Source organism: Petaurus breviceps, unplaced genomic scaffold (genome assembly GCF_028583685.1).
Source record: "Petaurus breviceps papuanus isolate PSGF00001 unplaced genomic scaffold, PetGlider_PUasm1.0 140, whole genome shotgun sequence".
NCBI lineage: Eukaryota > Metazoa > Chordata > Mammalia > Diprotodontia > Petauridae > Petaurus > Petaurus breviceps.
Window position 1 is genome coordinate 33205503 of NW_027185698.1, and position 25119 is coordinate 33230621.

The 25119-nt window shown below is 41.2% G+C and overlaps 2 protein-coding genes across 4 annotated transcripts in view; one reads left to right on the forward strand and one right to left on the reverse strand.

Moving 5' to 3' along the window:
* Nucleotides 1-9879, forward strand: part of ZBTB49 (zinc finger and BTB domain containing 49) — a 36803-nt gene extending 26924 nt beyond the window's left edge. For 2 of the 3 annotated variants that reach the window (XM_069069895.1, XM_069069899.1), the window contains exons 5-8: nucleotides 1073-1146; nucleotides 2729-2811; nucleotides 2906-3067; nucleotides 8387-9879. In XM_069069895.1, the coding sequence (XP_068925996.1) occupies nucleotides 1073-1146; nucleotides 2729-2811; nucleotides 2906-3067; nucleotides 8387-9063 (996 nt within the window). In that variant the 3' untranslated portion in view covers nucleotides 9064-9879. The remainder of the gene's footprint in view (nucleotides 1-1072; nucleotides 1147-2728; nucleotides 2812-2905; nucleotides 3068-8386) is intronic. The other variant, XM_069069907.1, reaches the window with a different exon arrangement.
* TMEM128 (transmembrane protein 128) overlaps nucleotides 1-25119 on the reverse strand; it is a 480334-nt gene that overhangs the window by 82180 nt on the left and 373035 nt on the right. The window lies entirely within an intron of this gene.

Consider the following 25119-nt stretch of genomic DNA (forward strand, 5'->3'; position numbering starts at 1 on the left):
TCTCTCTCTCTCTCTCTCTCTCTCTCTCTCTCTCTCTCTCTCTCTCTCTCTCTCTCTCTCTCTCTCTTCCTAATGTCACCACCATCCTTCCAGGCTTATTATCTCATTCATTTTTTGATTCCTCTCTCTCTCTCAGAGCGTATATTCAATTAATAATCAAGTGTTGTTACATCTTACTCCATACTATTTATTGTATTTGTCCCTTCCTTGCAACTCCCACTGAAATTAATCTGGTACAAGCCTTTTTCTCTTCTCTCCTAGACTATTGAAGCAGCTTTCTTTCTGTTGTTCCTGTTTCCACTCTGTCTCTTATCCAGTCCAACCTTTACAGTGATGCTCATGTAATGTACTGGGAATGGTTGTTACTACTTTGAATTGTTCAGTGGTTCCTCATTGTGTGTTTACTGTATGAACTAATCCTAGCATTCATCGATGCCCATGATAGCGCTTTACCTACCTTTTCTACCTGATTTTATCCTCGTGTATTCTAGGCTCCTGCCAGACTGCATTTTATTCTCTTTTCTTGTCTTGCCTTTCCCCATCTGTGATGCTTTGTTCTTACCATTACCCAATGCTAGAATGGACCCCTTCCTTCTGGTACAAAAATCCCCCCACTAAAACAAACTCCCTCTGTTGAAGTGCCTCCCTTCTTTCAGGGCCCAGCTTAGCTTTCACCTCTTTAACAGGCTTTGTCTCTTTTCTCAAATTTCTGATAAACTTTACATAAGCCTCCCCTTTGCAGAAGCCTCTTGTTTCATATTTATTATTTTTTAAACCACATTGTATTGTAAGCCTGTTGACAGCACAGTACCATACGCTTTATGCAGGGAGTTACTTTCAAAATTTTGAGCAAATATCAGGAATCTAACTTATGCCACTTGTTTAGTAATTTACTGAGTTACTGCTCCTATATAGAACTACATAGCAGCCTTTCTCAATCTCTGTCTTTAGGCTAGAATTTATTCTAGAAGCTGGAGATTGGCATTTTGATTTTTTTTTAACTTCTTCAAATGTGAGCATCCTTCTGAATTCGAAGGATCTTTCTAAAACCCTTGCATTTTTTTCTTTGCAGGCAGGTAATCTACAGACTCATTTACGTCGGCATTCTGGTGAGAAACCCTACATCTGTGAAATCTGTGGGAAAAGGTTAGTGCTGAATTTATTCCTGTGCACATATAAAATATGCCCTTTAAATGTAGGTTGTATTCCCTTGAAAACCAACATGTGAACTTATTCCATTTAATATCCTTACTTGGTTCCCTTAAAACATGGTGTTAGATGAAAAACTGTTAGTAGGGAAGGGTAGTTCCATAGGAACAGTGTTAAAAATGTTATCTTCCTTTATAGAGGGTTCATATAAGATTCATCCTGATATACAGTGTATTTGTTTCTTTTGTGAAATTATCTAAGTGTAAGTATTATTCCTGTTTATAAGAGAGGCAGTAAGTCATAGGGGTCAGAGAATTGGCATTAGAGCCAGGAAGACCTGGGTCCAAGTCCAGCCTTTGATACATACTGGCTTTGGGACCCTGGGCACTTCATCACTCAGTGCTCTGTGTAACTCTTGCATTTAATGAAGTTTGTGTATATTTTCTTACTGGAAAACCAAAAGTAGCATATCCTAACAAATTTCATTTTTTTTTGTCTTAGCTTCTCTAAAACTTGGAACCAGATTTCACTACCCAGTTGTAATAATTTATTCAAAAAATCCTAGCATGTTAGAAATGGAATATCTAATCCAAATGTCTCATTTTAAAGATTAGGAAGTAAGTCCCAAAGTAGGGAAGTGACTTACCCAGTGAGGTTTTTTTTTTCCTATTTAAAAAAATTAATTTTCATTTTTCTATTAGGAAAGACAATCAGTATAATGATGAATATTATAGCATCTGGTTCTGTATCTTACAACTTTAGATAAAAAAGATTTATCAGAGCTCAGTCTAGAACTTAGTCCCTTGTCATTTCCTCTTCACTGTACATTATCTCACATATTGGATTCCTGGCCATATCTGCTTTTATTTACTTCCTTTAGATCAGGTCTGCACAACCTGTGGCTGCCCGAAATCTTTTGGTGTGCCCGTGGGCCCCTTATGTCCCACGGACCTCAGGTTTTTTGTGCAGGCCTGCTTTAGATCAATTCTGTTCTATTTTGTTTCTGAACATATTATTTTATACTGCATTTTAATCTGTAAAATTCTTGAAGCTCTTTTGAAAAATAATTCATTTAACTAGTATTATTATTTTTAATTATTAAGAATAAAACCACAGGGCATCTAGGTAGTGCAGTGAATAGAGCACCAGCCCCGGAGTCAGGAGGACCTGAGTTCAAATCCAACCTCAGACATTTAACACTTACTAGCCGTGTGACCTTGGGCAATTTACTTAACCCCAATTGCCTTGCCTTCCCCCCTCTAAAAAAAGTGCAAAAAAAAAAAGAATAAAACCAAGAGCATAATGATGATTGACAGTAGAATATTTTGTTCTGTAGTCCATAAAACAGGGTAAGAAAGATTTATCATGCAGTTTTTTTTAATGTCTACCTACATGAAGTTCTAATTTCTTTTTTAAAAACCAATTTTAGAATAGGTACTTTAGATAAAGATGGACTACAATACTCTTGATCACACTCTGATTAAGAATTCAGTACATCCCCTCCCTCAGTGACATGCACTTATGAAGATTCATAGTAGTGTTGAAACATCCTTAATTGAATTTTCATATTCCATTACAGATTTGCAGCCTCTGGTGATGTCCAACGTCACATTATTATTCACTCGGGAGAAAAACCACATTTGTGTGACATCTGTGGTCGAGGTAGTACCAGAATTTTCACTATTCTCTGTTAAAGATTTCTGATTAACATGCAAAGTGTCCATCTTGAGCTCATTCCTATTGCATCCTTTTTTAGGGTTTAGTAATTTTAGCAATTTAAAGGAGCACAAAAAGACTCACACAGCTGATAAAGTCTTCACCTGTGATGAATGTGGGAAATCTTTTAATATGCAGCGCAAATTGGTAAAACACAGAATTAGGCACACTGGTGAGCGACCATACAGCTGTTCTGCATGTGGTAAGTACTACAACTCTTGTCAGGCATCATCTATGTACAGTCTTTTCTCTAGGGCTTAAGATCATTGGATTTAGTAGAGTGAACACTGGACGAGGAGTCAGGAGTGTTGTATTTTTTTCTCAGTCCTGACACTAACTTTGTGATACTGGTCAAGTCACTTGACTTTTCACTCTCAGTTTCTTTTCTAGAAAATTAGAATTAAAAACTGCCTCTATCCCAGTACTTTGTTTGGACTGTTGTGAGGATTAAATGAGGTCACGTATGTGAGAACTCTCCACAAATGTTAGACATTAACTATACAGAAGTAACTAATCTGAAGCTGTTCTTATTTATTTAGCAACTGGATAATAGAATATTAGCTTATAAACTAATGTTTTATTTCTACCGGACCTCTAATTTCCTAGTTTTGGAGGCAGCTGGTGGTAGATAGAGGGCTGGACCTAGATTCAGGAAGACCTGAGTTCAAATTCAGCCTCTGATACTTCCTGGTTGTGTGACTCTGGGCAGGTCACTTAACTGTTGATTACCTGACAAAAGGATCCACTGGATCCACTGGAGAAGGAAATAGCAAACCACTCTAGTATCTTTGCCAAGAAAACCCTATGGACAGCTGGTCTGTGGGGTCACAAAGAGTCAGACACTACTGAACGACTAAAGAACGACACATTTTCTAGTTTTAGTATGCTTCCTCAGAGAAGATTCCTCTACCAATACAGATGAGCATTTTCTCTACAGATGATAGTCATAGAGGGTTGTCTGGGTGACATAATAATAGTAATGATAGTAGACACTTATATGATGCTTTAAGGTTGGAAAGTGCCTTGTACGTGTGTTGTGTGTGTGTGTGTGTGTGTGTGTGTGTGTATTTGCTTTCTAATTTTTCGTGTGTGTACATACAGACAGTTCTCACTTTATGTAAATTTGCATTACGGAAATTTGATTTCACATCAAGAATTCTGAAAGAAATCTACATCCCCAAAAAACACCTGTGTTAATTTCATTCCACTGTACTGTGCTCTCTCTTGCTCTCTGCTTCTGCCCCTCACCTCGTCATTTTATCCCCCCCCCTCCCAAAATAAAACCTCTAAGTGAAAGCAGAAGAATGGACACAGCCACTGAATGGGGGTGGGGGGCTCCCAGAGAAAATTTTTGCCCTGTTCCACCCACTCATGTGTCTGTCTTCTGTCCATCTGCTCTTGGAATGGTCCCCAGCCCCCACATATTGCCCATATTTTTCTGTCTTGTGTCTGGCCTCCCAAGTGTGTGTACAACCCTCCTGTCCTCCCTCCCCAGCCAGATCCCCCAGTGGCTGGGCCCAGCTCTGCATGTTCCTCTTTCTGCTCTCACTTCTCTGTCCCCAACCCCCACATGTCCTTGAGCCCTTTGCCAACCCCTTCCCTCCACAATGCATGGCCCCCTTCCTGCCTCCCTCTTTCTCTCCCTCATGTCTGCGGGCAGATTTGCATTCGTATAAATTACCTTACATAGAAAGAAGTCTACAGAATGGTCCACTTACATAAAGTGAGACCTGTCTGTGTATACACTAATTCTCATTTGATTCTCCTAGTACTTCTCTAAGGTAAGTGTTATCATTGCCCAGAGTTAATACAATCAGTAGTGTCAAAAAATGAATTTAATGCCATTGATTAAATGAATGAAAATGTAAAAAGGTTGTCTTATAGGGGGTAATACCTCTAGGGGCTTTTGATTTCCTTATCTTTTTCCTTGTCACCTCTCGCCTTTTTCTTCCTTCACCTAAAGGAAGTGTAGGGAACCAGGCCAGATGTGGCCTTAAGGCCACAGGTTCCCCACCCCTGATAAACCTCATCCTCACCATGAGTATGTCCCTAAGAGGAAGAGTTTGGAGTCACAGGTTTTAGAAATTACATGGACAGCAGAGGGGAGGGAAATGGTTGCACCCTGAGTAGAGCAGTCCTTTCAGACTGGAGGAAGACAGAGTTGAGACCAGAGTGAAGGCTGGAGGAGAAGGGGTGTGCTTTCCATACAGGAAGGAACTAGATCTGAGGAAGATTCACCAAAGGTGAAGTCTAGTGCTGGAGAGTAGGGTGTAGTGTGCAGACTGGCGGCCATTGCCTCGTCAGAGCGCCTCCCATTCAGTACTGTCTAGACTGATGGTTGGAGTTGCTAGAAGACAGCAGCTCTTATCCTTCTGATATTCCTTATACCCTTCCTCTTAGAGGCCACTATGTTACAGTAGATAGAGTGCTAAGATTGGAATGGGGAAAACCTGAGTTGGAATTCTGCCCTAGATAGCTCTGTGACCCTGGGCAAGTCACTTAACCTTTTTCAGCCTCAGTTTCCTCATCTGTATTATAGCATTATAAGGATTATAGCAACTTCATTATAGGATTTATATGAATATTAAATGAGATACATAATGTGTTTTATAGATCTTAAAACTATATAAATGTTGGCTATTGTAATAACCCCCCAACCCATTCTTTATAGCAAATTAGCCAAATTTTCACAATGCAAAGACACTGAGTACAGGTTGAAAGTGGGGACTTTTAGTGTTTTAATTTGGTTTCCAGAATAGTTTATCCCACCTTTTAATATTTAAATCTTTTTTGGAATACTGTCCTGTATAGGTTAGGGCCACTTGGCAATGAAGTGGCCACCCATGTATTTCAGTGGCCTTGGTGCCTCTTCCTGCTCTACTGTCTGTCTCTCCCCATTTCTTCCATACTTTCAATCATCATTTCTTTCCTGCCTTGTTTTCTTATTCTTTTCCTTCTTCCTCTAGATCCTTTCTTCTTCTGTTTGCTTGTTTTCCTTTCTCTGTTCCTTCTTTAAGAATGCCAAAAAGTATTAAAATTTAAATGTGCTAACTAAACGAGACATGAAAAACACACTCCCGAATTTTCTTTTTTTTTTGGAGGGGGAGGCAAGGCAGTTGGGGTTAAGTGACTTGCCCAAGGTCACATAGCTAGTAAGTGTCAAGTGTCTGAGGCAGAATTTGAACTCAGGTCCTCCTGACTCCAGGGCCGGTGCTTTATCTACTGCACCATGTAGCTGCCCCTCCTAATTTTCTTCAAGGTAGTGGTGGTGTTTGTCCTTCGTTCTCAAACATTTTTCTTGAAATGAAGGCAAAATGTCTTAGTTGATGTATGCCTGACGAGTCATCTAGATACCATTTTATCCTTTTTCTTTTTAGGACCTCCATTCTTTTCTCTCTGATCATCAAGTACAAAGCTACAAATAAGCCTCTCAATAATGACTTTCCAGAAAAAATTTTTTAACTCCCCCACTACCTCTGTAGAGCACTCAGAATTTTCATTGAGATTATGTATGTGTTTTTTCTTCCTATTGCTTACACAGTAATTCAGCTGACACCTTCTAGAAACAAACTGTTTCACATAAAGGAATTTTCCAGCCATCTGAAACATACTCCTATTAAATGCCAGAACATTACTTATTTTAGCTCCTTTCTTTGAAAATTTTTCTTAAGATGTAATAGATTCTTTCCAACATCCTTTTAAGCAGAGGATTTGGAGTGGGGAGCCAAACTAGTGATTTTATTCAGTGTACATCACCATCACCCCTGATGTAGGAGCTCCCTCTGACGTAGGCCTGCAGCTCCTGTTTACTTAGAGCCTTCGAGAGCTGTCTGGGGCGTGGGAAATGAAGTGACTTGTCCAGGGTCACACAAGCAGCTTGTGTCAGACTTGAACCAGGTCTTCCTAACCAGAGTCTGGTCTTCTCACCACTTCTTCGGGGATACTGAACAAAAAGCAGCCTCACCTTGATAGCTGAGGATCTTTAATGAGCGTGAGATACTGTTTTTGGGTCTATAAAACTATCCTGTCTGAGAGGCTATTGAGGTGTGCCAGGCCAGCCATCCCTAGAATAAATGGCTCCAGATTATTGACTTGGGGGGGGTTTGTAGTTTTATTGCCACTTCTTCCATCTGTCAGTGCCCCTGTCTCTAACAATATCACCCTACCTCTTTCTCATCTGCCATTTCAATCATATATGGGCTGAGAAGTTAGGGATCCTAAAATAAGAATGAATATGTACTGAATGAATAAAATTCACAAGTTTTAGAACATAAATTTTGTGACATCTGTTGTAGCACATCAGAAGAGCTTTTTTTTTAAATTTTTTTATACCCTTGACTGTTTTGGATAATTGAGATCAACTAATAAGCAGCCTTCAGATAAAGGAGATTTTATACATATTAGACATACTGAAGGTTGCGCTACTCAGTGGAAAGAACATGGTGCATGAGACACCCCAGCTTCTCATGCCCACTCTGCCACTGATTTGTGGTTTGGCCTTGGGCAGGTCACTTCCTTTTACTTTTTCTTCATCTGGGAAAGCATGGGGGGAGTGTTTGGAGATAGCAGGCCAATTTGCTTGGAGTATGGGATAGTCTAGAAGAAGTCTAGCATGAAATGTGACTAAGAAGTTATCATAGGGCCTGATTATGGAAGGCCTTCATCCACAATCTGAAGTTTACTCAGTAAGGAAATAGGCTGTTTTTTCTAGCTGTGTGACCCTGGGTAAGTCACCGTTAACCTCTGTCTGCTTCAGTTTCCTTGTTTATAAAATGGGGATTATGATAGCACCTACCTCCTGGATGTTTGTAAGGCACTCTGCAAAAACCTTGAAGCACTGTATAAAGACTAACTATAATTATTATTGTTCAGAGTAGTAACAAGAACTATTTGAGGTAGGTCTTCTGGCATTAGTGTGAAGGATGGATTTGGAAAGAAAAGGCAGTCAGGGAGGACTGGTTCAAAGAGGCTGTTTCCCATAATGGTCCAGGCTGTTCATAGGTGACTGTACTTCCCACCAAACATCTCTTAGGACTACTCTTCAGGGCAGCCCCCAGGCTTTGACAGCCCATCAGTGGGACTTCATAAGTAGTGGAGCTGTGGGACCGCAGAGACTGTCTAGTCCAGACTGCTTGCACCACATGAATAACCAGAGAGAGCCTGTGAATGATAAAGTCATAGCAGCTGGTAAAAAGGGTTCTTTTTTCCCTCTTAAACATAAGACATTTATTCCCTAGTGTTTTATTTGCTTCTTCGAAGGCTCTGATAGGACTTCCATGATGTGTTATGGTAGAATGAAAAGAGCACTAGGCTGGGGGTTCTGGCTGGACCGTGCCACGTTGTCCTCATTATTAAAGGGGAGACGCTACTTGTACTCTACTCAGCCAACAAGATTATTGAGAGGAAGAAAGTATTCTAGAAGCCTTAAGTACTATATGAATGTGAGTTATTACTGGGAAATGTTCTTAAAAATTTCAGTCTTTCCAGTAGTCATTTTTTCTTTCTTTTGTCCTAATTTTAGGGAAAAGCTTTGGGGAGTCAGGTGACCTACGCAGGCATGTCCGAACTCATACTGGAGAAAAGCCATATACGTGTGAAATTTGTACCAAATGCTTCTCTCGCTCTGCTGTGCTTCGTCGACACAAAAAGATGCACTGTAAGGCCAGTGCTGAGAGTCCAGCGGCACACGATGAGTTTGTGCGAGCTGAGGAAGCATCTGATCTTGAAAAATCTCAGAGCTCAGACTCCTTTCCCCAGGATATGGCCGTTGCTTTGTTGCCTGGATCTGTGAAGCTTCCTGTGCGTCCAGTAGGGAATTCTTCGATGGAATTTGATGGCAGTTCATCAGGTTCCTACTGCAAGTTAAGATCCATGATTCAACCAAATGAAGTTACTGACCAGGAGAAATTGAGTCTTGATGCTGCTAAACTCGCCAAACCTCAGATGCAGCAAACGCCTCCTCAGGCCTACGCTTTCCCAGAGGTAGTTGCCTCAGCTGCAGAAGAGTCTCTGCAGCCTGATAGTATGTCCATGATTCGTTCATCTATGGCAGCTCTCGACAATCATTGTACTGATACGCTGAGCAGCCGGTCGTTATCTGCCCCTTACAGGAGCTCCGAAGGACCTTTTTTTTCCAGTATGACTCTTTGGGGTTTAGCTATGAAGACTTTACAAAATGAAAATGAGTTAGATCAGTAACACATTATACTAATAATTCTCATTCAACTTGGAACTTGCCAGATTGGGATCACAACCAGATTTTTAAACCACTTTTCACTTTGCTAGCACCATTCTGACCATTGTAAGGGAAAATGACCAATTCCCTACCCTTGGGAGTGGAGAGAAGGCAAGTTATAACATCAGCCTTGACCCATGATTAGGGCAAAGCCCAGATCACAGTCACAGACTGTAATAATTGGATAGGACCTTAGGTGTCCTCTGTTCCATTTTATAAATAAGACAGTTGAGATAGTCTTTCCCTTCCCACCTCTTTCTCCTCCTCCCTCTAAAGAAGTGACATGTCTCATAGGTAGAGCAGAAATGTCAGGTATGGAGAAAGATTTCAGAGATCTTATCCAACCCTCTCGTTTTCACAGAGGAGGAAGTTGAAGGTCAGAGAGGCCAGAACTTGCTCAGGTCTACACAGAGCCTTTTCAGCTCAGTCTGCCTAACTACCAATCCAGTTTTCTTTTCACTACCCTACTTGTTAGCACATAATAGCTTGAGTCAGAAAAGCCAGAGGGTTTATAAACTGTTGGTTTACATGATAATGAAAACATTTAGGTAATGTGTTACTACACACTTGATGATAACTACTGTGCATTTTCCCCCCAGTCAGTAAATATTGTGTATCCAGAATTTTATTTTTACATTTGTAAAAAATAAGACTTGCTTTTTCGGCATTTTATATACATATATATTTTTTAAAAGCCTAAATATTTTGCACAAATATTTTATTTGTATATGTAATTCATATACTGTAATTTAATTTAATAAATGAAAACTACCTTTCTATATGGTAGGACACAATTATATTTTTTTATATGTGTGTGTATGTATACACACACACATATTCAGTTCAACAAACATTAAGTGCTGACTATGTCTGTCACTGCTAGTTGTTTTTATACTGTTATAGGTACAGTAGAAGCCCTGCTCTCAACTTTGTAGTCTAATGGGATGGGAGTCAGGACATATGCACAAATAACTCAAAAAAGGAGGATGAGATAAATGCCAGAAGTTTAGGCAAAGGGATTTGAGGGATTTGAGGAAAGAGCGTTTTCACCTTTTGTGCAGGCGGAGGAGGTGTGGAGTCTGAACTGCTTCTTAAAGAGAGGGACTCCCACAAATGGAGTATTTGGACAGAGGAGCATCCGTTTCAGGTATGGAGGATGGCCTGAGCAGAGTCATGGTGGCGGAAGAAGGCTGAATAACAAGAAGCAAAGATTAACTCCGTTAGTCTGGAATGTAAAATGCATGAAGGAGAGTAGCAAAAGGTAAGGCCAGGCAGAGAAAGACTGGAGTCAGATTTTAGAAGCCTCCTAATGTCATAAATCAGGAGTTTCCACTTTATTTGTTGGGCATTGGGGAGCAGCTGAAGCAGTGGCTTTACTGTATAGTTATGCTTTAGGAAAATTGCTTGGACAGTATGTGTAGATCAGTAGTGTCGACCTCAAATAGAAACAGGGACCACTTAACCATATTTAAGGATCTCAGTGGGCCACAAATTGAGTTGGTTTTAAAATGTGATGTTATCTGTGGTTTTTTGTATTTTTATTTTGTTAAATTTTTCCCAAGTACATTTTAATTGGGTTTGGGTCACACTCAGGAGGGGGGCCACATACAATCAGGGCCTCATGTTTTGACATATCTGATGTAGCAGACAGATTGAAAGGGAGTAGACTGGAGGCATGGAGAAAAGAAATCCAAAAATAACAGGACACTTGGAGAAAAATCCAAAGGCAAAGTGACTCATCTAGAGATAATGAGATTTGTTCAAAAAGGTTTTAGTTTAGGTCAGGGATTCATAACCTAGAGTCCATTAACTTAAATATATATATATATATATATTTGTAATTTATGACTATTTCACCATAATTGATTTTCTTTGTAATCCTCTATTTTATGAATTTAAAAACATTATTTGGAAAAATAGTCTATGTGTGTCACCAGGCTGCCAAATAGATCCATGACACAAAAATAGTTAAGAATTCCTTGTCTAGGGCAAAGGTCCCAATTCTATGTGTGTTCCTTTCTATGTGTGTTCCTTTCTCTGCAGAAAAAAAAAAATATATATATATATATATATATATATATAAATTGTAAATGAAATTCATGAAATTTGTGATACTCCAGGCAATCAGTATTGATGGCCAGACTAAGAAAGTCGTCTCCCAGCCAGTTGAATTTGGTGTCATCAGTTATCTGTAAGTCCCCGTGACCATATGCCCCATCACTCTAGAACAAAAACACCAACCTAGTTTAACAGTAGGAATTATCTAGGGGGCGGCTAGGTGGCACAGTGAGTAAATCGCCAGCCCCAGTGTCAGGAGGACCTGAGTTCGGTTCAGGCCTCAGACACTTAACGCCCACACAAAAGAACTAGCCGTGTAACGTTGGGCAAGTTACTTAACCCCAATTGCCCTCCAAACAAACAAAGAAAAAGAAATTATCTAGTAAATCATCGTTTTTTAAAAAATGCAAATAACCAGTAAGCAAAGTTGAAAATAGCATTGAAATACAGGGAGGAAAAAAATAATAGTATAAATAATATTTATATATATATACAATATATAAATATTATATTGTTGCAGCAAGCACCCCAGTATCCCCAGGGTGCCTGCTCACACAGGTTCTTGGATCTGCTTTGTTAAAGGAAAGCAACTCAAAATGGGTTAACAAGCTTACTTTAATCAGTCAGACATATATGGTTTACCTTGTTCAGGAGAAAAGGTCAGCACCCTGAACCTCAAAGTATACAGGCATAATTATAAAGACAGAAACATCAAGTAGACAGATTTCCAAACTGTCCAACCATTACATCCATACCCAGTCAACATCTGGGTTTCCACATTCTGGGTTTTTCAAAGCCGGGGGACTCTCAACAACAGCTTCCCAGAATTCAAATCAAATCACAGAATACTTCTCAAAGTGAGTCCCAAAACAAAGCTACACATCAGGGCTTATATAGCCTTCTCCTGGCTCAGAGAATGTAACAACCTTATTGACTCACTGGCCAATCAAGAAGTATCTACTGAAAAACAAACCTCCCACCCCAGGCTTCAGGTGCACATTAGCCTAGGGGCAGGGAAGATCTTTAAAATTTACATTCTTATTACATTGTATCTACTGAAAAACAAGCCTCCCCCACCCCAGACTTCAGGTGCACATTAGCCTAGGGGCAGGGAAGATCTTTAAAATTTACATTCTTATTACATATATAATGCATAAATAGTATAAATTCATTCATGTTCCATTGATTTCTCTGAGAAGCTACAATTTAGTCATTCTCAGCTGGACTCTTAATATGCCAAGAGTGGAACCAAGGAAAAGAAAAGGCTCCAAGTGCTGCTACAAGGCTTTGGAGTAGGTCTGCTGGCAAGTGTCCTCCATTTGTTGCTGTTGCCACCACTGCCACTGTTTTCAACTTGGTGTCTCCAGAGAGATTTAAAAACTGCCACTGAAATGGAAAACTTCACCCTCTAGTTATATTCTTATAATAATTTGGAACCTTCCTTACCTAGGAAGAAATGCCATTCCTTCGGTTGTTAGTGGCATGTCTTCTGGCAAGGGCATTCAGTCAAGCATTGCCAGAATGGCTATTCCAGTAGTAAGCCCAGAATTTAAATGGTTGTTCCCCTAGAAGAAGTAAATGGTTTTTCAGAACTTTGCGATTCAATGGATTCTGTTCTAGAGCTATTCCATATTAATAATAACCGACATTTACATAGTTCTTTCTAATTTACCATGTACATTCATATATTTTCTCATTTAATCCTCTTAACAAACCAACCCTATGAATTAGGTAGTATTGTGCCCATTTTGCATATGAAACAAAATGTAAGTGACTTGTGTGTGATTACACAGATCATCAGTCTGAACTAGGTCTCCTGACTCCCAAATCCAGTGCTCTTTCCATCATACCAAAAAAAGCATGCCTTTTGAGAATCCATAGAATGGGAACTATATGTTCCAGGTTTAAGGAGGGGGAAGGTCTGGCATTTAGAAACTACCGGCAGATCTAATTTTCAAAACTTTGACTTTCATTTCCTCCTGTGAATTCATTTTCATTGCTTGTCTCTGTGCAAAAATAGTATAGATGGCTCACTTAACAACATTTGCTTTTAGGGCACATTCAGAAATGTTAAAAATAAGCTCAAGATGATGGGAGTGATTCATGACCAGCCAAGCTGTTTGAAAGAGACATCACTCTAACAAAAGATCAGGAATGTAAATTATTTTGGTTAAATGGGAAACAAAAATGCATTTCCTCCCAGGGCTCAGCAGTTCAGTTACCTTTTATTGGTTTCTGTAATGACCAAGTTAAATGATGCCCATTAAGACTGTCAGAATCCTCAAACCTACCAGGAATATAATAAGCTCTTTCACTACCAAGTGCTAAGTCTGCATGAAGATGCCTTGTAATAATTTCTCTTGGCCCTGGCCAAGAGCCTAGGGCAAAGGCCTAAGAGCCACCTGCCAGGGTCCTGTAGAGCACAAAAGAACAAGGACAAGGCAGCAGGAACCAGGTGATTAAATGATCTTGGCGTCCTTAGTCCAAGGTCACAGAGCAGTAATCAAAATCCAAAGTATTAGCTTCAGAGGTTTAGAAATGAAGGAGCTGTAGAGATTTCTTCCAACCCCTTTATTTTTCAGGCATAGGAATGAGTCAGAAGATTGGGCACTAGGATCCCAGCTGTGAAGAAGTTGTATTTGTGTTTGCATCTCCCGCAACAACTGAAATGGGCCCTGGGTATGATAAGTGCTTAATTGGTGTTCGCTGGATTAAAATGAATGGTATATTTCCTTATTCCCTGCCTCTTGAAGATGGTACTAGCCCATAATTAGAAACTCCTGGGTTCTGTTTGTGGTCCATCTGGGTGGCAGGTGAACTAAATTAAGCATTTAGACTTTACTGTAGCTCACATTTCTGTACAGAGGAGCATAAATGAGGTTCAGAGAGGACCCATGTAACCAGAAATTGTCAGAGCCAGATCTTGAACCCAGATCTTCTGACTCTGCTGTCCCAAAGAATCACCTCATCTGCCCATTATTTCAAACCCCAACCCCAAGTGATGTTAGTGTCTAATAAATGCTTTGCTTCTTAGTCTAATAAGAGAATTGGACAGAAGAGGTTATTCTCCATACAGTAATTCACCAAGCAGTCCCCTTAAAATCTGTCATCAGCCTCAGGACTCTCTTCATGAACACCAGGGACTTCTCAATCACAAATTTCAGTGGTGTTCTCTTAGCAGTTAATTCAGGATCTCTTGTCAGGATTTGCCACTGTCAGGCATCTATTCTCAATACCTTGTCTTCTCTTGACTTCCAAGATACTACTCTGTCTGCACCTCCCCCAATTGCTTCTTATCTGTCACCTTTGCTGACTTTCCTTGGTATGTTTGGGTAGGAAGGCATTATAAAGATCATAGAAGAACAGCTTCATTTTACAGATGAGAAAACTGAGGACCAGCATAGTACAGTAAGATCCCTAGTTTTGTAGTCAGGATCTGAGTGACCTTGGACAAGTCACTTTCCTTCCCTTCATTTTTATTCAGCAAACATCAAGCAAATGTATTCTGTGTGCCAGGTTCTGAGGATACAACAAAAATGAAAAGCCTATATTCTCTCTATGCTGCCTTTTCCCCATTTATAAAATGAGAGTATTGAAAGGTCTCTCTTAGCTCTCAGATCTTGTATTCTATAAATGACTCTCCCGATGGCCAAAGAGGGACAATAGTACCCGGGTCTCCTGCATCATGGCCCAGTGCCCTTGCCTGTGTGATGCTGTAGTTGAGAAAACTGGGTCCCAGAGAAGTGCAGTGAATTGCCCAAGGTCATACCAAAGCTAAGCATTAGGGGTACAAAGAAAAGCGAAAGGCAATCTGCCCACAAGGAGTTCCCAGTCTAGGGGGGATCCACTTGTACTATTACAAGCAAGTTCTATACAGGATAAATTGTAATCATGAGTGCATGCTTTTTTCTTTTCTTTTTTTTTTTTTTAAAGCAATCGGGGTTAAGTAACTTGCTCAAGGTGACACGGCCAGTTATTTCTGGGTGTGGTGCTGAGGGTCTGAGCCCGGGATTCGATCTCCAGGTCATCCCGACACTGGAGCTGGTGCTCTTACTCACTGAGCCACCTGGCCGCCCCTAAGCAATCGGGGTTAAGTAACTTGCTCAAGGTGACACGGCCAGGTGTTTCTGGGTGGGTGCTAAGTGTCTGAGCCCGGGATTCGATCTCCAGGTCTTCTCAACATTGGAGCCGGTGCTCTTACTTGCTGTGCTACCTGGCCGCCCCTTGCATGCTCTCTTTTATGGCTGGTTCCCAAACTAGGAACACTGAGAACTAATGTAGATCTTTAGAAGAGTCGGAGGATCATAGATATAGGCCTAGAAGGGATCTCATCATTGTAAAAAAGAGGAAACTGAGGTTCAGAGGTTAAGTGCCTTGGTTAGGGTTATTCAGGTAGTATGGGTCAGAGGCGGGATGCGAACTCAGGTATTACTATAATAATGACAAATCCAGCATTCAGCCTTCTTTATCATCTGTAACCATCCTAGCTTTCCTGCTCTTATCTCCTGAGCCTCTTCTCAGACTCAATACTCCCAGTCTAACTGGGCTGTGCCCCAAACACCGCTTCTGGTCTCCCATGTCCATCCCCATTCCCTGCCTCTTCTTTGCTGCCCCAACTCAGACACCACCTTAGCCGTGAAGTCTTCTCTGACCTGCTCAATTGGTAATGCCCTTTCCTTCCAGTCCGTATTTTGTTTTTCACCCCTCTGGTGCAGTCCGGCTGGGTGCACACTTGGGTAACCAGTACTCCAATTTAGCCGGCTGTCAGACCAACCTGAAAAAGAATGCAACGTGCTTTGTCCGGCAGGCGGTGCTACACTCAAGCCTAAAGCCAAGTGCAAACGTCCTCAAAGGCTACAGCATCCCCACTGCTCACCTCCCCTTCCCAGTGTCCATTCTACCTGCCGTGGTGGTGCCTGCTTTTACAAATGATCTGGAGGGAAAGGAAACACCATTTTCACCTATTAAAAAATTGGATAATCTATATCTTTCCAGAGCCTCCACCCTAAATCCCTAACAGGAAATCCCCCACTCTGCCAACAAATCTCATTTCTAAGATTCAGTCAATTGGCTTTTCAATCAATTATTAAAACCCAATAAAGTAAGCGTTCAAAGAAACTGTCAAGCATTCCCCTCTCCTGGATCACATCACCCAATCATTTTCTTCCTTTGCCTCCTTACCCCACTTTCACCTGCACCTGGGAAAGATGAAAAAAAAATGGGATTGCTTGCTTAGCTCAACAGAAACAGAGAGGCAAAGTTCCAGGAGATGAGAGCATTTTCCCAAACCAATCCCTTTGGCTGTTGGGGTTTCATGGCAGCTCCAAGTACAGTTTTGCTCAGTTCCAGCCTTTGCTCAGTTCCAGTGTCTGCTCCATGGTCTACCTCCCCAATGCAATGCTTTGGTCTCTTCTCCAGCCTAGGGTCTCTCTGCCTTTACAATGATGTTCTCAGACAGAGTTCTTATTCTGAATATTTTTGTGTGTGATGAACCCCTTTGGCAGTCTGGGTGAAACCTATGGACCCTTCTCAGAATCATGCTTTTAAATGCATAGAATAAAATGCACAGGATTACCAAGGAAACCAATCATATTTAAAAAAAAAACAACATCAAAATATTTTTAAAAAAACAAGTCCATGGATGCTAGCTTACGAAACTCTGCTCTACGGGATCTGTCTCCACTTGTTCCTGACTCCCAGCTCAGGGCTGCCGAAGTTTATTGGTGTTAAAGAGTATGATAAATATTTAACAACCAGCTCCCCAGTGGGGGAATGTTCCAGGACACACTTTTAAATTTAATGTGTATTATTACCATTTTCTTAAGTCTGGACAATCAAGAAAACATTAAATTGATTCTTTTGCCCATTTTTTCTTTTGGAGGGCAATTGGGGTTAAGTAACTTGCCCAAGGTCACACGGCTAGTTTTTTTGTGTGGGTGTTAAGTGTCTGAGGCAAGAACTGAACTCTGGTCCTCCTAACTCTGGTCCAGTGCTTTACTCACTGCACCATCTAGCCGCCCCTCCAATAGAGGTTGTGTTTTTGTTTTTGTTTTTTAAAGCAATCAGAGTTAAGTAACTTGCTCAAGGTTACACAGCCAGTTATTTCTGGGTGTGGTGCTAAGTGTCTGAGCCCGGATTCGATCCCCAGGTCATCCCAACACTGGGGCTGGTGATCTTACTCGCTGAGCCACCTGGCCGCCCCTCCTTTTGCCCATTTCTGAGGTGCAAATGCTCACACAGAAAATTTAGCAGTTGGGGCATGCTCCGGATAGGTTACCATCAGCAGCAAGTAGTGAGTGGCCAGAGCACTTCACCTCTTCTCTCCTTCTGACCAAATTGAATGGAATGACAAGTCGGCAGCCCCTCATGCCAGGAACCCAAGGGGAAAGGCTGAGTTGCACCCACCCCCTCACTCCCCCTGCCCCCCCCCACAATCTTGCCCCTTCCTCTGACTTGATCGGTGCCTTCATCCCTGCGTCTTGAGGGGGGCTCATCCAATGTCTTAGTTTCCTTTGTGAAGGCCCTCAGGTCCCTCTGGATCCCAGTTTCAAGCACTTGTTACACAGTATTTTCTATTATCTTTATATGGCTTCCGTTAAACTAATTTCCATGACAGCAGGGATCATAGACACTAAATAAAAGGGTTATCCATGAAATGCCCACATTGGGGCAGGCACTGACCCACGGACAGTAGATTGGAAGCTACTCGAGGGCAGGGACTGTCTTTTGTATCCCTAGTCCTTAGCACAATGCCTAGCCCAGAGTAGGCACTTAACAAGTGTTTATTGAATTAAATTGAACATGACAAAAATGAAACACTTTGGGATTTTTAAGAAATTCACATTCTACTGAAGAAACGGAGGAAATAATAGAGGAAATATTCATCCAATTGACTCTTTTTATGGATTTGCAGACTTCAACCCAGAGGCTTTTTGAAATCTAGTGGTGGACTGGGGGAAAAAACAATGGATCTGAAGGTGAAGGTTCTGGGCTTGAAGCTTGGCTCTGTTACATCTAAACTGTGTGCCTTTGGAGAGGATATTTACCCCTCTGGGACTCAGTTTTGTCACCAGGAAAATGAACATTTAGCATCTGAACTGGAGCAGTGTGAAACTTTGGGCTGAACTGACAAATATTGAGAGCCTTTGTATGGAGTTTGATTTTAGCCACCAGGTGGCAGCATAACCTTGAATAATGAGTAGTGGAACATGCTGTTGAAATGTTTTCATAGAATTTAGAGCAAGAAGGGGTTTAGGGGTCGTTGGGTTCTTGATCTAAAGCTAAGGGACCTCAGAAACCCTCCAGTCCAACTTCCTCCTTTTGTAAATTATACAAAAATCCAATTTACCCCTGAGAGGAAGGGAGTTTAAGTGACATAATCCAATTTGCCCCTGAGAGGAAGGGAGTTTAAGTGACTTGTCTAAAGTCCCACAGGTAGTAAGTGACCAATGTGGAATTTGAACCCAGGTCCTCTGACTTTATGATATATACTTTAAACCCTTTATTTTATAGAAAAGAAAACCGAGGGGCAGAGGTGGCACAGTGAATAGAGCACCAGCCCTGGAGTCAGGAGGACCTGAGTTCAAATCTGGCCCTCAAACACTTGACACACTTACTAGCTGTGTGAGCTGTGTGACCTTGGGCAAGTCACTTATCCCCAATTACCCTTCCTTCCCCTCTCCAAAAGAAAAAAAAGCAAATTAAGACCCAAGAGAGCTGAAGGGGCTTTCCCCCAACTCATACAGCTAGCAGGCTACAGCAGGCCTTACAAACTCCATGTGGAGTAGTATGCTTGCCAGTGAATTATACTATTTTTATTCAGAATGTGACAGTAATTCCCCAGTAGAGAATAGAGAGGCCATTTTGGTTAATAATCTAAATAGCCCAGTTACCTGAGTTACCAAAAATGCCCTAAAAAAACTCTTTGTGAAGAATTAAAATTCAGATAGAGATGATTAAGTCAAATTCTACATAGTATCTTTGTTGATTTCAAAGGATTTTGCTAGGCTTCAGGGTCTTTCATAATCATTTCTTTCCTTTTAAAAAATGTATCTTAATTTTTTTGATACCTTTTGTTTTTTCATAACATTTATTTCTGAATATATCCCTTCCCCACCTGGGGAACCATCCCCTGTAACAAAGATTAAGTAAGAGAGAGAAAAATGGCATTTTGTCAAAATGGACACAATTGTGTTTGATAATAGGTGAAATGTTCCACACCATTGTCCTCCATCTCTTCAATGAAGGCAGGGAGATGTTCTGTTTTGTTTTTTCATTCTTCTCTGGGGTCAAGCTTGGTCATTTAAATGTCATTATCTGAAGAAATTAATGACCATTAATGTCACCAAATTAGCAAATGAACCAAAGTTAGGAGGGACATCTAACAAGCTAGATGGCCAAATTAGAATCTAGAGAGATAAGGAATTACCAAAACCTTGGGCTGAACCTAATAAAAGAGAATTGAGGAGGGAAAAATGTAAAGGTTTGCACTTGACCATAAAACTAAATCCACAAGTACAAGATGGCGGAGGCATGGATACCCTGATTGTTCTGAAAAAGACCTGGGCTGTATCAATGGAAGCTGACCATGAATCATTAGTGTGATGTGACAGACCAAAATGGCTGGGTCAGTCATTAAGCACTTACTATGTACCAGGCACCGTGTTGGACACTGGATGTGATCTTGCACTTCACTAAGAGAGTCATAGCTTCCAGGAATAGGGAAGACATGGTCCTGCTGTACACCGTCCTTGTCAGCCCTTGTTCTGGAGGAGCACGTCCAGTTGTAGGCACCACAAATTAAAGGTGATGGTGGAAAGCTTAAAAGCGTTCAGCTGAAAGAAACCAGGTGGTGAAGAGCCTTCAGTCTATGACACATGAGGATCAGTGGAAGGAGGTGGGCATGGTTAGCCTGGAGAAAAGAAGGGGGGAAGGGAGTGGGGGAAGACACGTAATAACTAGCAAGTGCCATGGGGAGACAAGATGATACTTGTTCCCTTTCACATGGGTAGAAGTTGCAAAGACACAAATTTAGTCTACAACATCAGGAAAACCTAGCAGTTTGAGGCATCTAAAATCAGAATGACTTGCCTTGAGAGGTGATGGGTCCCCCCTCCTTGGAGGGGGATGGATGCAGATAGAATAGTGGATTACTTTTGTATATGAATGAAATGAGATGGCCACCGAGGTCCCTTCTAACTCTTAATGTTCAATGATTCTGTGGTTAAGATTGTCCTTTCTAAAATGTCACAGCTGGAGCTGAACATGATATTTCATGTATGGTTTCACCTGGGCCAAACATAGTAGGACTAGGGAAGTGGGTTTCTATTCCCTTTGTCCCCTTTTTGTATTATTGGTCAATGGGATGATTGGCAGTCCAAAAGCAATGAGGTCTCAAGAACTCTTAATGTAACATGTGACACATGCTAGCCATCTGACTCTGGGCTATCACTTAACCTCTTAATTCCCCAAGGTTACTCTCTAAGACTACAAAGTACAGAAAAAGGGGCTACCTGAATTTGTGGAGTGAATTTCCTTACCAGGAGTCCTCTGCACCCTTCCCCACCCATCCCTATTCATTTTTCCTATGATGTCATGAAGCTGTGATTTGTGGAACATCATAACCACCAAAGAATTGGAATGGCAGACATGGTAGCTGTAATGAAACTTTACCCAAGATGGCATCCATATAAGTGGCACAAACACCATTATTAATGGCATGGAACAGCAGAGAAGGGCAAAAGTAAGTCATACAGAAAGGGCACAGGATAACAGAGGGACATCCAGGTACCATCCACAGAGGGAGCCTCCAGTGCATCGGATGGATCCTCTGTGGAAGGTTTACAGAAACACATAGACAAAAATAACATGGAAGGAGAGTTCATGAAGTGATTGTGATATTCATCTATGATCATGCATTCATCATGATGTCCATTGGATGGACCATGTATCATCCATCAAGGCCTGCAAGAAGACATATACAGTGCGTTTCACTCCACGGGTTGAAATTCTTTAACAATGATGATAGGTTCTCCTGTAATGTGACCTATATTTCTGTTCTGCCTTATGTAATGGAATATCATGAATTCAACATTAATTCAACTGATATTTTTTAAGCAAAAACCTACTGTGTGCAGCCTTGAGGGAAATACAAAATATAAGTAAGACATAATCTGTGCCTCGTGGAATTTGCAATCCGGTAGGAGGTTAAGACATCTAAACAGATAAACATAATATTTACATGAAACTGGTATAAAGGTTGGGGGGGGAGGTCAACTCAATCAATCATCCCACTCCCCTAAAGCAGCAACAATCAAAGGCATTAAATTAAGAGGAAGCAACCTAATCTATTTGGAAGCAGTGAAAGTCACTGGAAAAAATGAAATGCCACATAAAAAGTGCGATGGGATTGTGTGAAGGGACTTGGTCCTACCCTATGAGTTTTGGATAACCAATTTGGAAAACAACAGTATAAGAGCAGGCCTGCTAAGGGGAAGCAGTTCCAGCCAAGCTTCTAAAAGGGATAACAGAAGAGAAGAGCTTCTGTCTTCTCCCTCCACTTGACCAAAGGATGTCCTTGTGAACTTTAAAAGGTCATAAGATTTTGAACTTCCTAATGAGGGTCCTAGAACAGCTGACAGAAATGTCTTCATTGGAAGATGAAGATAAACTAGGCACGAGAGAAAAGGAAGCTTTAGGACCCTACCAGGAACCCAACAGAAAGCTACCCGTGTTGAAGAAGTACTGTGTGATCCCCCCATAAAGGGGAGAAATGGACTTGTAGTAACCAGGAAGGAGCTGGTCACAAGCCTGGGGGACTGGGAGAAAGATGGTCCCCTTCACAGTAAATGGGTAGTTAGAAAGAGAGGAGGGCTTGGGGAAGAAATATAATGAGTTCACTTATGGACATGCTGACTTTAAGGTGTCTACACCTTAAGGTGCCCAAGATGTCTAATCGGTAGCTGTAAATCTGAGACTAGAGATCAGAAGAAAGGTTAGGGTTGGACAAGAAGCTCTGTGGAAATATACAAAAGGAAACTGAAATGGGAGGTTGGGGTGGGAGGCACCAGGGGGTACCAGCCCCACAGAATGATATTCTGTGGGGTCAAAAGCAGAGCTACTCCTGAAAAATGGAAAGTCATCTGGAAAATTTTGAGGAGGGCTTTGGGAGAGTGCCAGTCTCTAGTCCTGCCATTGTAGGAAAAAAGCAATCAGAGAAGGTGCAAGGTGATGAGATTTCTGATGACCTGGGAGAGGCGTGATATTTGTGGGGTCAGAACCAAGTCGACTCCCTTGGGTTTCAGTGCACTCCCTCCTTATTTCTACTCAATTCAAGTGACGCGAGGCCTTTCCTGATTTCCCTAGCTGCTAGTGCCTTTGTCTTCAAAAATTATCCTTGTATCTATTTAATAATTCACTTATTTTTGTTGTTGCCATTGTTCCATCGTTTCCAGCTCTCTGTGACCCCATCGGGGGTTTTCTTGACAAAGATACTGTAGCATTTTACTGTTTCCTTCTCCAGCTCATTTAACAGATGAGCAAACTGAGGAAACTAGGGTTAAGTGACTTGCTCAGGGCCACACAACTAGTAAAGTTCCTGAGGCCAGATTTGAACTCATGGACATGAATCTTCCTGACTCCAGGCCTAGCACTCTATACACTGTGCCATCTAGCTGCCATACATACATACATATAATATAACATACTTGTATATCAAATATAATATATATACTTTAAAATAGATTTAAATGTAGCATAAATATTGGGCTTTTTTATGATTTAACTTTCTCAGAGAATGTAAGCTCCTTGAGGGTAGGGACTATTTTTGCTTTTCACTTGTAACCTCAGGGCCTAGCACAGTGTTTGGGCACTGTGTACTGGGTCCTTAACACAGGCTCATTGATTGAGGGCCTCGAATAATGAATCTGGAAGGGACTTTAGAATACTGAACACAGAAGAGACTTTAGAACATAAAATATTTGTACTAGAACAGAGCCAAGGTGGTAGAATGCTAAAACCCTCCTCCCATATTCCTGTTTGCTGATTTCCCTGTTTCACAATACATGGGCAGAGCTGAATAACCAACACACCTAGAGACTAATAAACAAAGAAGGCCTTTTCTGGATTTCTTATCTGCTGACTTTTGATGTCTAGGTGACTGAGTCATTTCCACATACCCTCACCCCTTTCCTAGAGTATGGCTTTCTAGATTCCAAGTTTTACAATAGAAAAAACTGTATAGAATAAATACTATGAAATAATTCCTTTCTCCTTTATCCACCTTCCATGAGGACAGAGTCTGTCTTCTATAAGCCGACAAAGTGATTCCAAGATCTTTTCACAGATGAAATTCTAATATTTAGAGTGAAGCTGCAGCCTTTACATCTCTGCTGTATCCCATGACATTATTGCTTAAACAGATAATAAAGAGGCCTTAAACCATAAAATTGGCATTTGGACTCTTGTCATGTGCAAAAGCTCAGCTTGCAAATGGAAAGCAGTTACTGTGAGCTCCACGATAAATATTTCAGTCATGAATAATTGAACCACCCTGCGGGGATGCACCAGGTGATGGATGAGTCAAAGCAAAAAAGATTTCCAAGAGAAATCGAGGGCAGGAGATTTCTGGTCACATTGGACTGGGCAATATTAAAAATGTGGCTTCCAGCTGCTCTGGCCTTCTCTGAGTCATGGTAATAGCAAATGAAGAGAATTTGGTATGATTGCATCAGTTCCGCAGTTTGTCACCTAACAACAAGACGGGAAGGCGTTCAGCTCAAAATTATTCTTAAAACTGTACTATTTGAATTTAAATGATTGACCCTTCGCAATAACCCATAGAAACATGGTGTCCAAGGCCAGCAGAAGTAAGTCAGAGAACGCCAACAATCCTCACTAGGGAAGGGCCTTATTTGTGGTTGAATTGTGCCAAGGAGGTCTATGAGACAGGCCAGATGCAGAGATGATGACCATGTCTAACCAAGCATCGATCGGAAGGTTCAAACATGGAGGATTCAGTTAGGGGGGCGTCAGGTATGGAGCAGAAGGGGACAGCAGAATTTATATGCTTAGGGTTCTAGGCTTGCTACTATTCTCACATGCAAGTGTTTTCTTTAGTTTTGCCTCTGATAATTTTCTACAGCTCTGATGATGTATGTTGAGTGGAAGAAAACCAGCATTACATCAGGATATCAGAATACTGAGTAAGGCAAGAGGGAAGTACCAGAACTGTCATTCATGTAGAACATTTCCTTCTATCCTCATAGAGTAGCTGAAAAGGAAAGGCAAGATGGCAAGCATTTTGTAAGCCTTTACTATATCCCAGGTACCAGGTTAAGTGCTGGGGATAGGAAAAAGGAAGATAATTTTTGCCCTCAAGGAGTTAACACCCTAAGACAATACACTAATGGATCTAAAAAGGGTTGAGGAGAGGGTAACTGCAAGGGGAAATTATTAAGAAGTCTAGAAAGTCAGAATCAGAACCAGAAGGGGAATGAAGATTAACTGGCCTGTGCCCCTCCTCAAAATTAAGCATATCCGACCCAGAGGGACTCACCCATGGGAAGAGACCAGCATGGAGAATGGTTGCAGGAGATGATGGGAGTCCCAGGGTGAGGAGGCCCCAGGCATGTTTATCGGTTGGCTGTATAACCCCAGTCTAGCAGAATACTTGGCATATAGTAGGCTTTTAATTAGTGCTTGTTGATTAATTCATTTCAATACACCAATAAATATTTACTAAGTGTCTACTATATACCAGGCCCTGTGCTAAGCTCTGGGGATACAAAAAGAGTCAGAAGACAGTCCCTGCCCTCAAGGAGCTTATAGTCTAATTTCTGGACCCTAAGCTCAGAATCACATATGTCTGGCCTCTGGATTTTATACATTTCTGGTATATCTTTTAGCAAGAATTTTAGCCATACCTTCCTCCTTGCCCCCACCCCCAGCTTCAACCTAAAATA